We start from the raw sequence: 14,540 nt of genomic DNA on the forward strand, positions 1-14,540 counted from the left end.
TCGGCTTCCCTGACAGCAGATGTAGGCTGCGCTACAGTGCCAAAGCCTGGGGCTACACCCACGTTTATCATTAAAGCCATTTATCTGAGAAGTAAGTCTTTAGCCAATGAATTAAAGTCTATGAGAAAGTCTATGCAGATCATGCAGGATTACGCATTCATTAGGCATATTTTATATTTTATGCACATATAGGCTACAGCATGCACAAGGTCTGATGGCTCCTTGCTAATTACAGCAGGTTGTTCTCATTACTTGATAATAAAATGGCAATCAATCTGCTAACTTCAAATTAACTTATTAACTTGAAGTTTCACAACTTGCTGTAAGTGACTGCTGACCGAGATTTCAAACACCTGTAATTAAAAACGAAATCAAGAATTCAAAAAGTCAAGAATAGCTACAATGAAATCTGCGGGGCGGCGACGAGGCTGAAAGGTGCCGATAAACGCCTGCGAACCCCAGGAAACGCTGGCACTCCTTTAGGGTCTGGGGTTGGGGCCAGTCCTGGACAGCCTTCCCTTTGTCCTCTCACTGATCTAGCAGCCCCTAGGAGGTCCCATATCTTGTAGACGGCCATTTCGGGGGGGAGGGGAGGGTGATCGGTATTGTCCATGATGGCCCGAACTCTGGACAAAGTTCTTCTTTCAGTTACAGTCTCTAAAGAACCAAGTTCCCCACCCACCACAGAACCTGCCGTCCTGATCGGCTTGATCAGTCTTTTAGCATCAGCCACTTTCATGCTGCCACCCCAACACACTACGTAGAAAATGACATCGCCGACCACAGACTCATAGAACATCCACAACATCGTGCTGCAGACTCTAAAGGATCGTAGTATCCGTAGGAAATACATCCTACTTTGACCTTTCCTGAAGGTGGCCAGCGAGTGCTTAGACCAGTCCAGTTTACTGTCCACGTGAAGACCCATATACTTGTAGTCCTGAACAATCTCCACATCTACCCCCCTGATGGACAGAGTGACAGGAGGCTGTGATCTGCTCTGGTTCACTACCAGTTCTTTTGTCTTGCAGATGTTGAGCTGCAGCTGATTCAACTCCCACCAGTCCACAAAACTGTCCACAGTCCTTTTGTATTCCATATCCTCCCCTTGCCTGATGTATTCAACTATTGCTGAATCATCTGAGAATTTCTGCAGATTCCAGTTGTAACCATTCCAGTTGATGGCCACTTTTTTATTATTGCCCTAATTGTGGAAATGGGCATTTTCAGGCGAGTGGCTATTTTTTTTGTTTTACACCTATTCCCTGACTTATGAAGGTCAGCACACGTCTCTCTCATTTGGTTTTTCTGTTCTCTTATCTTTCCCATGTTCATGCATGACTAAGGGAATTTGGCCTCTGTGTCTCCTCATGTTTGTACCCCAGTTAATCAGGACGTCATGGATTACAGCTTAAACGTTCCTACACACTTCCTACAATTGTGGAAGGCACTTTAAAATTCCATCCATTCATCCATCCATCCATCCATTTTCCAAACCGCTTATCCTACTGGGTCACGGGGGGTTCGGAGCCTATCCCGGAAGCAATGGGCACGAGGCAGGGAACAACCCATACCACTCACTCACACATGCACTCCAACGAGCAACTCCAATTAGCCTCATTATGTCTTTGGACTGTGGGGGAAAACCGGAGTACCCGGAGGAAACCCCACGACGACATGGGGAGAACATGCAAACTCTGCACACATGTGACCCAGGCGGAGACTCGAACCCGGGTCCCAAAGGGGTGAGGTAACAGTGCACCAACATGCCACCCCCCACTTTAAAATGATAAAACCATAATATTTTTAACTTTCTTTTACATAGTGTTTGTTTCCATAGAGCAAAAACACAACCGGTTCATCATTTGCATTGTTAGTTAAAGTCTCTTTTACAATTTTACTATGAACTAAAGTTTAAGTCAGTAGCAAAGTGGGGGAACCACAGTGTTTGCTAGCAGCAGCAAACTAGATACCTGTTATCTTTCCTAACCTCTCATCAACTGAAAATATATGGACAAAAACAGAAAAACAGTGTCATACTTTAAAATATTCAAAATCTCAAAATATTCCACAGCCAATCCCGAAAGCTACAGGGACAAGACAGGGAATTACCCAGGATGGGGCGCCACGCATCACCGGTGTGATATACAAATAATTTGAATTGAAAGCGTAATAAGAATATATTACAAAAGAAATTGCATGGAAAAAAATACAGATGTACATGTAATACTACAAAATGTTCATTAATTCACATGCGATTACTTTATACGCTGCAGTTTTTGTGTTTAATTGCAGTTAGTAGTTACTGCACGTCCGCTTAACCGGCTCGCATTGCACACGCCACAGGCAGCTCTTCCGCTGGGGGCAGCAGCGGGGAAGAACCACACTTCCGCATCTCCGAACGGGGCGAAGAGTCTCCCTGGTCCGTCTGTCACGCCGGTGTGTGAGCATGTTACGAGCTACGCCACCTAGCGGTGCAGTCCGCCAGCCGTCCGCCAGCGCAGCGCCTGTGACAGACGGCGAAGGGGAAGCGGAGAACCTGAAGCCGTACATCCAGCTTCATGAGAAAATAAGCGTTTAGGAGCAAGCCCCGGCTTTAGCTCTGAAAGGCGGACACTTCTTCTCCGATCCGTATTAAAGAGCCCGAGGAGGGGCTGCGTTCGCGTCTGTAGGATGTCCCGACATGAAGGTGGGTGATTGCTCCGCGTCCGTATCGTTACGGCACTACGGCCGCGGTTCCTGTCACGATGGCGGCCGTGGAAGTCGCCCCTTTCTACGGCCTCCATGCGCTGGTTAGCCGGTCCGGAAGTCGTGTACCCGCAAGGACAGACGCGTAATGTCGCTGATATTCCGGACGTGTGAGTTCGGCTGGTCGCTTAGTCAGCTCGTCCAGCTAATCGGCTAGTCCGCTACTTAGCAGGTTAGCAGGTTCGATACGGGAGCGGCGAAGGCCGGGCTGTGCATGGCGGAGGGCGCTCTTTAATGCCAGTTTGTCTTGTTTTATCTTGGTTACGCGGCGTCTTCTAACATTTTAGCGATTCTGCGCTCTTCCCCAGCTATCAGTAGGCCGAGTGCTCCGTCATTCGGGCCTGGGAAGGCTGAGGCCTGGCGAGGCCTAGGCGGCGGATTTGGCCGCGGTTAGGGGACGCTTGGCGTTGTCTAGTCTCTCGATTATGCGTGTAAAATTAGTTGTATGTTCATATATGTCTGTTTGTATGCGCATACGTGTGTTTGTGTCTATCTGGAACTTACGGTCAGCCGCCTATACACTGGCCGCTTCCGTGAGGCATGTTGCTAAGTAGCTGTAGGCCGTTCGGACAGTCCCCTAGCCCGGTGCTGACATGGGTCTTAAAGTTGTTTTACTTGGGGGTCCGTGGAAGAAGGAAGAGGGTGAACACCATGAGCAGTGGCCGAGGTGTGTATAGGAAGCTTGGACACAATGATTGCCGGCCGGGGTCCGCATAGGAAGGCTGAACACTATGAGCGCTGGTTGGGAACCGTGTAGGAAGTCTGGACGCTATGATTGTGAGTCGGGGTCAGTATAGGATGGCTGGACACCATGAGTGCTGCCCGAGTTCCGTATTGGAAAGCTGTTCACCATGACTGACAGTGGAAGTCTGTATAGGATGGCAGACCATTATGATTGAGAGTCAGGTGAGTCTAGCAAGTCTGGACACTGATTGTTAGTGAGGGTTTGTATAGGAAGGATGGACACTGATTGTTAGTGAGGGTTTGTATAGGAAGGCTGGACACTGATTGTTAGTGAGGGTTTGTATAGGAAGGCTGGACACTGATTGTTAGTGAGGGTTTGTATAGGAAGGCTGGACACTGATTGTTAGTGAGGGTTTGTATAGGAAGGATGGACACTGATTGTTAGTGAGGGTTTGTATAGGAAGGATGGACACTGATTGTTAGTGAGGGTTTGTATAGGAAGGCTGGACACTGATTGTTAGTGAGGGTTTGTATAGGAAGGCTGGACACTGATTGTTAGTGAGGGTTTGTATAGGAAGGCTGGACACTGATTGTTAGTGAGGGTTTGTATAGGAAGGCTGGACACTGATTGTTAGTGAGGGTTTGTATAGGAAGGCTGGACACTGATTGTTAGTGAGGGTTTGTATAGGAAGGCTGGACACTGATTGTTAGTGAGGGTTTGTATAGGAAGGCTGGACACTGATTGTTAGTGAGGGTTTGTATAGGAAGGCTGGACACTGATTGTTAGTGAGGGTTTGTATAGGAAGGCTGGACACTGATTGTTAGTGAGGGTTTGTATAGGAAGGCTGGACACTGATTGCTGGCCGGGGCCAGTATAGGAAGGGTGGGCACTGTGATTCACGGGGTTGGGTCGGTATAGTAAGGCTGGACATTATGCTTGTGAGTGGGGATCGGTACAGGAAGGCTGGACATTATGCTTGTGAGTGGGGATCGGTACAGGAAGGCTGGACATTATGCTTGTGAGTGGGGATCGGTACAGGAAGGCTGGACATTATGCTTGTGAGTGGGGGCCGGTACAGGAAGGCTGGACATTATGCTTGTGAGTGGGGGCCGGTACTGGAAGGCTGGAGATTATGCTTGTGAGTGGGGGTCGGTACAGGAAGGCTGGACACTATGATAGTGAGTGGGGGTCGGTACAGGAAGGCTGGACACTATGATAGTGAGTGGGGGCCGGTACAGGAAGGCTGGACAATATGATAGTGAGTGGGGGCCGGTACAGGAAGGCTGGACACTATGATAGTGAGTGGGGGCCGGTACAGGAAGGCTGGACACTATGATAGTGAGTGGGGGCCGGTACAGGAAGGCTGGACAATATGATAGTGAGTGGGGGCCGGTACAGGAAGGCTGGACACTATGATAGTGAGTGGGGGCCGGTACAGGAAGGCTGGACACTATGATAGTGAGTGGGGGCCGGTACAGGAAGGCTGGACACTATGCTTGTGAGTGGGGGCCGGTACAGGAAGGCTGGACACTATGCTTGTGAGTGGGGGCCGGTACAGGAAGGCTGGACACTATGCTTGTGAGTGGGGGCCGGTACAGGAAGGCTGGACACTATGCTTGTGAGTGGGGGCCGGTACAGGAAGGCTGGACACTATGCTTGTGAGTGGGGGCCGGTACAGGAAGGCTGGACACTATGATAGTGAGTGGGGGCCGGTACAGGAAGGCTGGACACTATGATAGTGAGTGGGGGCCGGTACAGGAAGGCTGGTTAGGCTGAAATAAAGGCAGCTTGTGCATTCAAACTAAAGATGCACTGAATGATTGGCCAGGGGCCGGAATCGGCCGGTTTTCAGCATTTTCAGGGACCAGCCGATCGGTCTCATGTACTTCCGATACTGAACCGGTCCCTTTCACACATGCATCACATGTCATACGCACAGCGGCGCAAGCAATAGCCTCACAGCTGCAAGCACACTCACAGCCGTGTGCTAACATGTAGTTAGCGTGTAATCTTTCTTTACTGTGAGTGAAGACGACACAAAGCTTGCAATTTGTAATATGTGTAAAGCCAAAGTAAACCGTGAGGACGAAAATCTGATGTAAATGTTAAATTGATTGCTAGACATATACTAGATATTCTTGAAAAAGAATAATCATTAAAATTGCAAAGCTTGCAAAGGTTTTTTCCTATGACACAGTAGAAATGTTTAAGTGAAACTTCAGCCCCCTGCACTATAATATCCACAGTACGAATGTGCGCAGTACGAAGGTATGAAAAAGCTCCATCTTAATCTGTCTTACTAGCGATGAATTGTATGTGCATAACATCCGATGCTGGTATTAATGATATTACCCTGCACCTATTATTTGGAAGAGTATAGTACACTTCAGTTTTATTTGGAGATTTTTAAGCTAGACGAGTAAAAAAGGAGAAAAGGTCAATGTCATGTTATCTGGTGAATTTAAATATACTGGAAAATAATACAAGTGACTGACATTTGTTTTGTTATTTAAATCTGTTGCACCTGCTCTTGTTTGGTAACGCAAAATATGTCAGATAAAGTCGGGTGCACAGCAACTCACTTTCAGTTGTGTTAATTATACCTCTTTCCAGTCACTGAGCACTTTATTTTGAGCTTGTTTAAGTGAGAGAAGATCCTGTAACTTAATGCAGTGTAAGGGAAATTGTAAAGTTTAACGATTTCATTTATTATGGAAATACAATTTTGCATTGAAGAAAAGCTGATTTTCATATGCTTTCAATTGTAGTTCTTGGAAAGAAAATCTGAAATCACAATCGACCAAGGAAAATGCAATCGGTACATCTCTAATTCAGACTATTTAGCTAGCAGGTCACTTGTGTCAAATTTCATTAATATAAAGTCAAGGTAGTACATTACAGGAATATAATGCAGTATACATAATAAAAATACATAGTTGTATTACTACGTGTTTCATGGAATGGATGTGAATGTAGTTAAGTGGATGTTTTCTCTGCATGTATATTGTGAGACAGATTGAGTATGAATTCAGCACATAGTGTGTGATGCTGTTAAAAATAAGGCCAGTGTTAAGGTCTGTTGGTAAATATGCTCATAAACCCAGCTGCAGGCTAATTTCTCAATAGTCAACTTTGTTTTGGCAGTTTTTTTCTGGATTTAGTGAGTCATCAGTTAGCTGTCAGAGAGTAGCATCATGCTAACTTTTGTCCATTTAGCAAATATTATCAATTCTATATTCATTTAGTAATCTGTGTAATTTTTTAATTTGTGGAGTTTATTGCATCACTGTCTGTTGCTATTCCAGCCATTGTAACTCCTTAAGGCCATTCACATATCACTTTTCTGCATGCACGTTTGGTTGTGGACAAGGGGAAGTGATGTACATTTTGTCATCAGGGGTTCGCTGTGGACGACTGCAGTTGGTGTGCATGTAGCCCAGATTTTTATGTCTGGTGGAAAGCTTTCACTTCTATGTGCGTAGACCGTGCAAGATTATTGATTTGGTATTTCCAATAGGTGGCAGTGTGGACTTTCAATGATGAGCTGTCAATGATGAAAGAGTAGAGAGAGAATAGTTGTAGTGCTTATGGTAAACAGCTGTATGCAGCGGGTCAGAGGTACCCGTATATCTGATTTTTCATACTGTCCAGTCACTATAATGAGCTATTTCAGAAAAGCATTTCGGCATTAAAATTCCCTGAATGGGCTGGAGTCGCGCCTATTTTTGTCATAAGGATTTAAAAATACTGTGGTATTAGTCTACTTGAAAGGTTGGAATGATTCCTGCAGACATAGAGGACTTGCTTATACTTTCAGTGAGTACCTTTCGTTATATTCGGTGTGGGTGCATGGCCTTCTCTGATGTTCAGAGTAAAGGTTTTTCTTCAGCCATTGAGTCTGAAGAACCTCTTGATTTTTAGTATCAACACTCAGCAAAATAACCCCTCTGGTTTATCATGTCTCTCTAGTGTGATTAGCGCAGAGACATAATAAACATGTTTATTAAAAAATCACCCTGCAGTTACTGTGCATTGACATATAATGTGAACTGTACATGTGAAAATGTATATGTACTTTTTGTGAGGTCATTATAAATATCTTTAAATGTTCTGCGGACTTTTAAACAGTTTATTTTCCATTGGCAAAAAAACCCTGAGATAATGTTTTACTCTTACTATCCATATAACATGCAATGTAGGTTAATATATGACTGTTAATTGTTAGGGTTATAGCTATGAGTGTGTTAGCTAAATATGCAGGTGCTTTTCCTTAGGTCCTCTGTCTTTTGAATACACAGGAAATCACAGAGAATCACTGTATCATACAAAAATAAACACTTACTACAATACCCTTTCTCTTTCAGGGGTCAGCTGTGATGCATGTTTAAAAGGAAACTTCAGAGGCCGCAGATATAAGTGTTTAATTTGCTACGACTACGACTTGTGCGCATCATGCTATGAGAGCGGAGCCACGACCACCCGACACACTACGGAGCATCCCATGCAGTGTATACTGACCCGAGTAGATTTCGGTAAGCGCCTGTGCAGTGCATACTGATTCAGGTAGATTTAGGTAAGCGCCCGTGCAGTGTATACTGATTCAGGTAGATTTAGGTAAGCGCCCGTGCAGTGTATACTGATTCAGGTAGATTTAGGTAAGCGCCCGTGCAGTGTATACTGATTCAGGTAGATTTAGGTAAGCGCCCGTGCAGTGCATACTGATTCAGGTAGATTTAGGTAAGCGCCCGTGCAGTGCATACTGATTCAGGTAGATTTAGGTAAGCGCCCGTGCAGTGCATACTGATTCAGGTAGATTTAGGTAAGCGCCCGTGCAGTGCATACTGATTCAGGTAGATTTAGGTAAGCGCCCGTGCAGTGCATACTGATTCAGGTAGATTTAGGTAAGCGCCCGTGCAGTGTATACTGATTCAGGTAGATTTAGGTAAGCGCCCGTGCAGTGTATACTGATTCAGGTAGATTTAGGTAAGCGCCCGTGCAGTGTATACAGATTCAGGTAGATTTAGGTAAGCGCCCGTGCAGTGCATACTGATTCAGGTAGATTTAGGTAAGCGCCCGTGCAGTGCATACTGATTCAGGTAGATTTAGGTAAGCGCCCGTGCAGTGCATACTGATTCAGGTAGATTTAGGTAAGCGCCCGTGCAGTGCATACTGATTCAGGTAGATTTAGGTAAGCGCCCGTGCAGTGTATACTGAGTCAGGTAGATTTAGGTAAGCGCCCGTGCAGTGCATACTGATTCAGGTAGATTTAGGTAAGCGCCCGTGCAGTGTATACGGAGTCAGGTAGATTTAGGTAAGTGCCCATGCAGTGCATACTGATTCAGGTAGATTTAGGTAAGCGCCCGTGCAGTGCATACTGATTCAGGTAGATTTAGGTAAGCGCCCGTGCAGTGTATACAGATTCAGGTAGATTTAGGCAAGTGCCTGTGCAGTGTATACTGATTCAGGTAGATTTAGGTAAGCGCCCGTGCAGTGTATACTGATTCAGGTAGATTTAGGTAACCGCCCGTGCAGTGCATACTGATTCAGGTAGATTTAGGTAAGTGCCTGTGCAGTGTATACTGATTCAGGTAGATTTAGGTAAGTGCCTGTGCAGTGCATACTGATTCAGGTAGATTTAGGTAAGTGCCTGTGCAGTGTATACTGATTCAGGTAGATTTAGGTAAGCGCCCGTGCAGTGTATACAGATTCAGGTAGATTTAGGTAAGCGCCCGTGCAGTGTATACAGATTCAGGTAGATTTAGGTAAGCGCCCGTGCAGTGTATACTGATTCAGGTAGATTTAGGTAACCGCCCGTGCAGTGCATACTGATTCAGGTAGATTTAGGTAAGTGCCCGTGCAGTGCATACTGATTCAGGTAGATTTAGGTAAGTGCTCGTGCAGTGGGTATTGACCCGGGTAGATATAGGTAAGTGTCTACTTAGGGTATATTACTGAGGTTAGATTTAATTAAGTGTCCAAGAGGTATATGTTGCCAGGGTAGATTCTGGGAAGTGATAATGCAGGGAATTGTTAATTGATTTATGTTTTTCTTATTTATTGCTTTCATTCTAGATGTTAACATTGCAAGATGGTTTCTGAGAAAACACTGCAGATTAGCCCTCAGTAAACGTGTGGGTAGTTGACATACTGCTGGAGCCCTTGTTTAATGCAGGATTGTTTGGTGACTTGCAGACTTGTATTATGGCGGGGAGGCTTTCTCAGTGGAACAGCCGCAGTCTTTCACGTGTCCTTACTGCGGAAAAATGGGCTACACAGAAACATCTCTACAGGAACACGTCACATCTGAACACGCAGAGACCTCCACAGAGGTGGTGAGTATCTCCTGCATCTCGGCACTTTATGGACTGTGTCACTCTGCCTGCATGATCTGTTCACAGCCCCGTTCTCCTGGATTTTATTGCCCTTTCCTCTCCCCTTGGCAGATTTGTCCGATATGTGCCGCACTCCCAGGCGGGGACCCTAATCATGTGACGGATGACTTTGCTGCCCACCTCACGCTTGAACACAGAGCACCCAGAGATCTGATATCCTTTGAAATCCCCTACACTGTCACTGGGACTCATCTGACCAGTACGCCAGCCTGCTGTTTCAAACACTGCTTCTCTGTGCCGCGTTGATTCCTTAATGTGCGCTCACGACGAATCGAGTGGTGTCCGGCACGTGAGGAGGATGTTCCATCCTGGGCGAGGGCTGGGGGGTCCTCGCGCCCGCAGGTCCAACATGCACTTTACAAGCAGCTCCACTGGGGGGCTCTCCTCTTCTCAGAGTGCTTCCTATTCTCCAAGCAACAGGGAAGCCATGGATCCCATAGCAGGTGGGCTCTTCTGTACCAGCTAGAAGCGGATTGTTCATCGTGCTACCCTTTCCGCTTCATGTCTGACCTGCACCAGCTGTCCTCTCTCTGCAGAGCTGTTGTCGCAGCTGTCTGGCGTTCGGCGCTCCGCGGGGGGGCAGCTGAACTCGGGCCCGTCTGCCTCGCAGCTTCAGCAGTTGCAGATGCAGCTTCAGCTGGAGAGGCAGCAGGCTCAGGCGGCCCGGCAGCAGCTGGAGACGGCTCGCAATGCCTCTCGCCGCTCCAATGCAAGCAACATGAGCACCTCCATCCCCCAGCCCAGCGCCGCCCCTAATTCTGTACCTGACAGCAACCCCCCTTCCTCCCACAGCTCCCAGTTCCTCCTCACAAGGTAAGCTATATCTTCCAGTTCCTAGTCACTGGAGATCCTTCAGATTACAGGGAAATTTGGGGGTTGGTGGCAGGATTGGCACTTCAGCCACCGGAAAAAAAAACTCGCACTGGTCCAGTGGGACTGGTGTGGTGTTGCGGTATCACCTGCCGCATGGCTGCACTCAGGTTCTCCTCCCTGAGGTGGTTTGTCATGTGATGGGTGCAGCAACGCACTGTAATGCAGTGCATGTTCATTACCTTACTTGTCTCTTGCCTGTTTATATTGCAGTATCAAGCTGCATTAATATCTGAAACTTTTTATTTTTTCTTGATAAATGTATATATCTGTTATACATGTTAGCCAGTTACCGGTGTTAACATGCTGCAGGCTGAAAGTTAACTGGCACTGAAGTGCTCTCGCCGCCTTTCCTATAGCTCTTGGTTGTTTTCCATCGGCTTCTGACCAGGTTAATTTCTGTAAATAACAGCTCAGTGTGATGCCCCCCCCCCCCCCCCTTGTGACAGGTTGAATGAGCCAAAGATGTCGGAGGCCGAGCGGCAGGTTGTGGAGAGCGAGCGCGCGGACCGCAGCCTGTTCGTACAGGAGCTGCTGCTGTCCACCCTCATGTGCGAGGAGAGCTCCTCCTCCGACGAGGACGAGCACAGAGATTTCGCCGATTTCGGAGCCATGGGCTGTGTAGATATTATGCCTTTAGATGTTGCTTTGGAGAAGCTAAACCTGAAAGAGAGAAACACAGGGAAGGAGCCCCCCCCACCTGCTCTTTGATGTCGTCCTTTTCACGCAGACAATGTCCTCTGTGCTGTAACTGCCAATGAGAGTGGACAACACCTGTTTTTGGATTTGTTTTTCGGTGATTGTAATTACAGGCCTGTCACCCATGTTACATTGTGTACATTCATAAAAAGAGAGCGCGTGAGAGGAAGAAATATATTAAATATATGAAAGCTGATAATCAGTTCCACATAACTAATTTTTACTTCAGAAGGTTAACAAAAGTAGCAGGGTTTCTGCTGCTCATTTGAACGGCTCTCCAGAAAATACTCCACATTCAACACTGCAGAGGACACAAACCCTTCTCTAAGAAGCTGCTGTGTGTATTTATGAATATTAATGAATAAAAAGTGCTTGGATGGTTTACCGTAACTACTGCATGATGTCATTTGCAGTGTGCATGAGTTTTAATGACATTGTCATTAAAATAGGAAAAAAAAATCCCAAAGCTTTCTTTAAACATTTAAGGGTTACTTGAACAAGATTTCAAATCAAATATAGCAAAAACGAGAAACTGAGGGACTTGTATTTTAATGTTCTTTTGTGTTAAAACTATTATAGAAGCTGCAGTAGTTACTAAAACAGTGCAATGTCTGTCACAGCTAGACTGCCCCTCCTTCAGTGTGACATCACCATGTGTGATTTGCCCACTGGCCTCTTGTATCACCCAGTTACAGTTGCAGGACTGCTTTCCTGGCTGTGATGCTGAATTTCAGAACGTGCAAAATGACAAGATGAAAAGAAACACTGAGATCCCATAGAAAGTATCTTGTTTGAGGAAAACTTGATCAACAGAAGAAAAAAAAATCTTGCTTCTAATATTTTTCTCATATATTGTGATGTTTAGTGGTCGGCTGTTTAAGCACCAGATGTAGATTCTCATTTATGCACTTGTACAGACGACCTGCTTGGTCCTGCTTATCATGTTCACTTTATTCATTTTTTTATCCTTCTCCTTCCCTCTCCTTAGTTTGCCTTTTTCCAAAACCACAAGTTTTTGGTCTTTTCATTTGTGGGTGAGGAGTGAGAAGCCTTGAAGCCACTATTTTTGTTCTTTTTAACAAAGGCTCTAATTTCCTCTGCTAAAAATAGCACCTTCCCTTTATTCCTTTTTTAAGCCTTGTGATGACTCATACCACCTCCCTGCCTATACTCTTACCCTCTATGTAAAATACAATGAGATGTATATTGAATTTGTGCGTTAACTTTCGTAATGGTTCTAGGACATGGGCAAACTTTCATTTTTTTAATGTAAATTTAGAATACAACAATAAAACTTGCGCACAGCTTTTGATGAAAATTGAGTCACGTCCCTGTCCTACTCTGTTTTGGAACGTTAGGGTTAAGAATCCGATGTCATTCCACCCCAAGGCCCAGGTATTTGACTCTAAGGAGGAGTTCACACTCAATTTCATCTCCGACTTGGAAATTTAAAAGCTTGTTCACCCCTAAACTGCCACAAATGGAAAATTGTGCATTTCCCCCCTCCCATAAAAAAGACTTTTCCAATGTGCTGTGAATAAATGAGAGATTGTGGCTTTTCAAGGGTTAAAACCTGAGGGTTAGTTCATCGTTCTGCGGGATGCTGCTTCACAAGGGCTTCTTACGACATTTTGCATCGTGTCAATAGAAAGATCACAAAATTGGACTTCACTGGCAGTATGTTTCTTTTCTGACCAAATATTTTGAATTGTACTACATGCAACTATTAATGTTTTATTTTGGCTTCATTTGGTTATGATAAATTTGGTCTGCAGATCTCGTAATTTAATATTGTCGCATATTTTAACACGTCACAATGAAACTGTTGTACAGTTCATTCAATATACAAGTTCCATAACGTTTAATATCTACATCGTACAACTAACAGATGAAAGGCAGAATCGCTGACATTAAGCATGTCATAGCCTATCTGAGCCACTAGAACAACTTGAATGCACCTAGACATTAATTCTGCACGTGTCTGGAACTCTGGTAGTAACTGCATTCTTCCATGAGACCTTTGTTGGATATGGTGTGGAAAACCTATTCGGTTTGAGTCCTTGTACGTTGTTTATTTTCCAATTATTCAATGACCACGTGCCCCGTGGATGGAAATGAAATTCCCCGGATATCCCTAACCCACCGGCCGAGGATGAATGTCATCACTCGCAGTCCTTTTCTTCACCATGTACAGAAGGATAAGGTATTTGCTTACAAGCATACAATCTAAATATAGCGTCAAGATAAAAATACACAATAGATAAAGGAGAAAGACAGGGAATAGAAAACAAGCCGTTAATAAATAAACATGAAGCCCTTTTACTTTTCCTCCTATAGAATGGCCAGGCTTCACCCGCAGCAGGAAGACTGGCCTGAGCCACATCAGGGCTGTACAGACACCTCCAGTGGCAGGTGCTCGACTGGGGGTTCCCACCCCCAAATACATTTTGTGTCATTACAGGTGATACAAAAAACTCAGGACCTCAAAAGGGTGGCACTTTCAGTTGTTCAAGCCAAAGGGGAACCCCAGCTGTAAACGCTGCTTCCTCAGAAAATCAGTGCTAATAATATATGTGTATTTGCACACAAACCTCATTTGATGCACTGCAACATTGGCTTATAATGTCTGCTTGGGAAGTTCTCAGCAGAATGGATTTGAGGACAGTGCTGGCCTGATCTCCCATCTACTTGTGCTGCATCGCATATTAGTACCTGAATATTGTGGTCAAGGACAGTCAACCATGGTTGGCTCTAGTTGTGTCTCTTAGACTCCATCACCATAGCAATGTCAGTATTCCTGTCAAAATATCATGATGTTGTGCAATATATACCAAATATTTTTCACCATGGCCATAATCATAATGGGATTCACTGCTTCGGTAACTGATACTGCTCACCTGTGTGGAAGCAGCTGTTCTCAATATGCTTTGTGTCCTTCATAAGTTTTCCTTATATTCTGGCAGTTCATCGTATGCATATGAACAAAAACTGTCATGGGTTTGTATGTTTACAGATCCCACTGTTTACCTTTATCAAAGGCATTTACTGCTTTAAATCACCATGAAAACCAAACAAGCACAAACCATTGATTTGTTTTTTTCTTGACTTGATTTCTGCACCCGAGGGCGCACACAGAATACAGTACA

The 14,540-nt window shown here is 45.2% G+C and overlaps 1 protein-coding gene and 1 long non-coding RNA gene across 6 annotated transcripts; both read left to right on the plus strand.

Annotated features, from left to right (window-relative positions):
• Window positions 1-2,450: 2,450 nt before the first annotated feature.
• Window positions 2,451-11,784, plus strand: kcmf1 (potassium channel modulatory factor 1). Of its 2 annotated transcripts, none has more exons than XM_049020340.1 (7): window positions 2,451-2,689; window positions 7,798-7,965; window positions 9,626-9,765; window positions 9,877-9,978; window positions 10,091-10,268; window positions 10,362-10,638; window positions 11,145-11,784. In XM_049020340.1, the coding sequence occupies exons 1-7, from the start codon at window positions 2,674-2,676 to the stop codon at window positions 11,404-11,406; spliced, it is 1,143 nt and encodes a 380-aa protein (XP_048876297.1). In that variant the 5' UTR covers window positions 2,451-2,673; the 3' UTR covers window positions 11,407-11,784. The 2 variants fall into 2 exon arrangements, with proteins under 2 accessions (XP_048876297.1, XP_048876298.1); XM_049020341.1 differs by lacking the exon at window positions 2,451-2,689 and adding an exon at window positions 2,763-7,249.
• On the plus strand, window positions 7,977-9,609 carry LOC125746404 (uncharacterized). 4 transcript variants are annotated; one of them, XR_007398963.1, is made up of 3 exons: window positions 7,977-8,857; window positions 8,899-9,021; window positions 9,145-9,609. It is a non-coding gene; the product is annotated as an uncharacterized LOC125746404 (long non-coding RNA). The 4 variants fall into 4 exon arrangements; XR_007398961.1 differs by having other exon boundaries at window positions 7,977-8,734; window positions 8,776-8,939; window positions 9,104-9,609; XR_007398960.1 differs by having other exon boundaries at window positions 7,977-8,611; window positions 8,653-8,939; window positions 9,104-9,609.
• Window positions 11,785-14,540: the final 2,756 nt, after the last annotated feature.

The sequence above is a fragment of the Brienomyrus brachyistius genome, chromosome 7 (assembly GCF_023856365.1).
Source record: "Brienomyrus brachyistius isolate T26 chromosome 7, BBRACH_0.4, whole genome shotgun sequence".
In the NCBI taxonomy this organism is placed as follows: Eukaryota; Metazoa; Chordata; class Actinopteri; order Osteoglossiformes; family Mormyridae; genus Brienomyrus; species Brienomyrus brachyistius.

What these genes read in the sequence shown, in the direction of transcription:
- kcmf1 (XM_049020340.1), top strand. An exon ending in CAGAGACCTCCACAGAGGTG is followed by an intron (nt 9,766 to 9,876) that starts GTGAGTATCTCC and finishes TCCCCTTGGCAG; the next exon opens with ATTTGTCCGATATGTGCCGC. An exon ending in TCCCAGTTCCTCCTCACAAG is followed by an intron (nt 10,639 to 11,144) that starts GTAAGCTATATC and finishes CCCTTGTGACAG; the next exon opens with GTTGAATGAGCCAAAGATGT.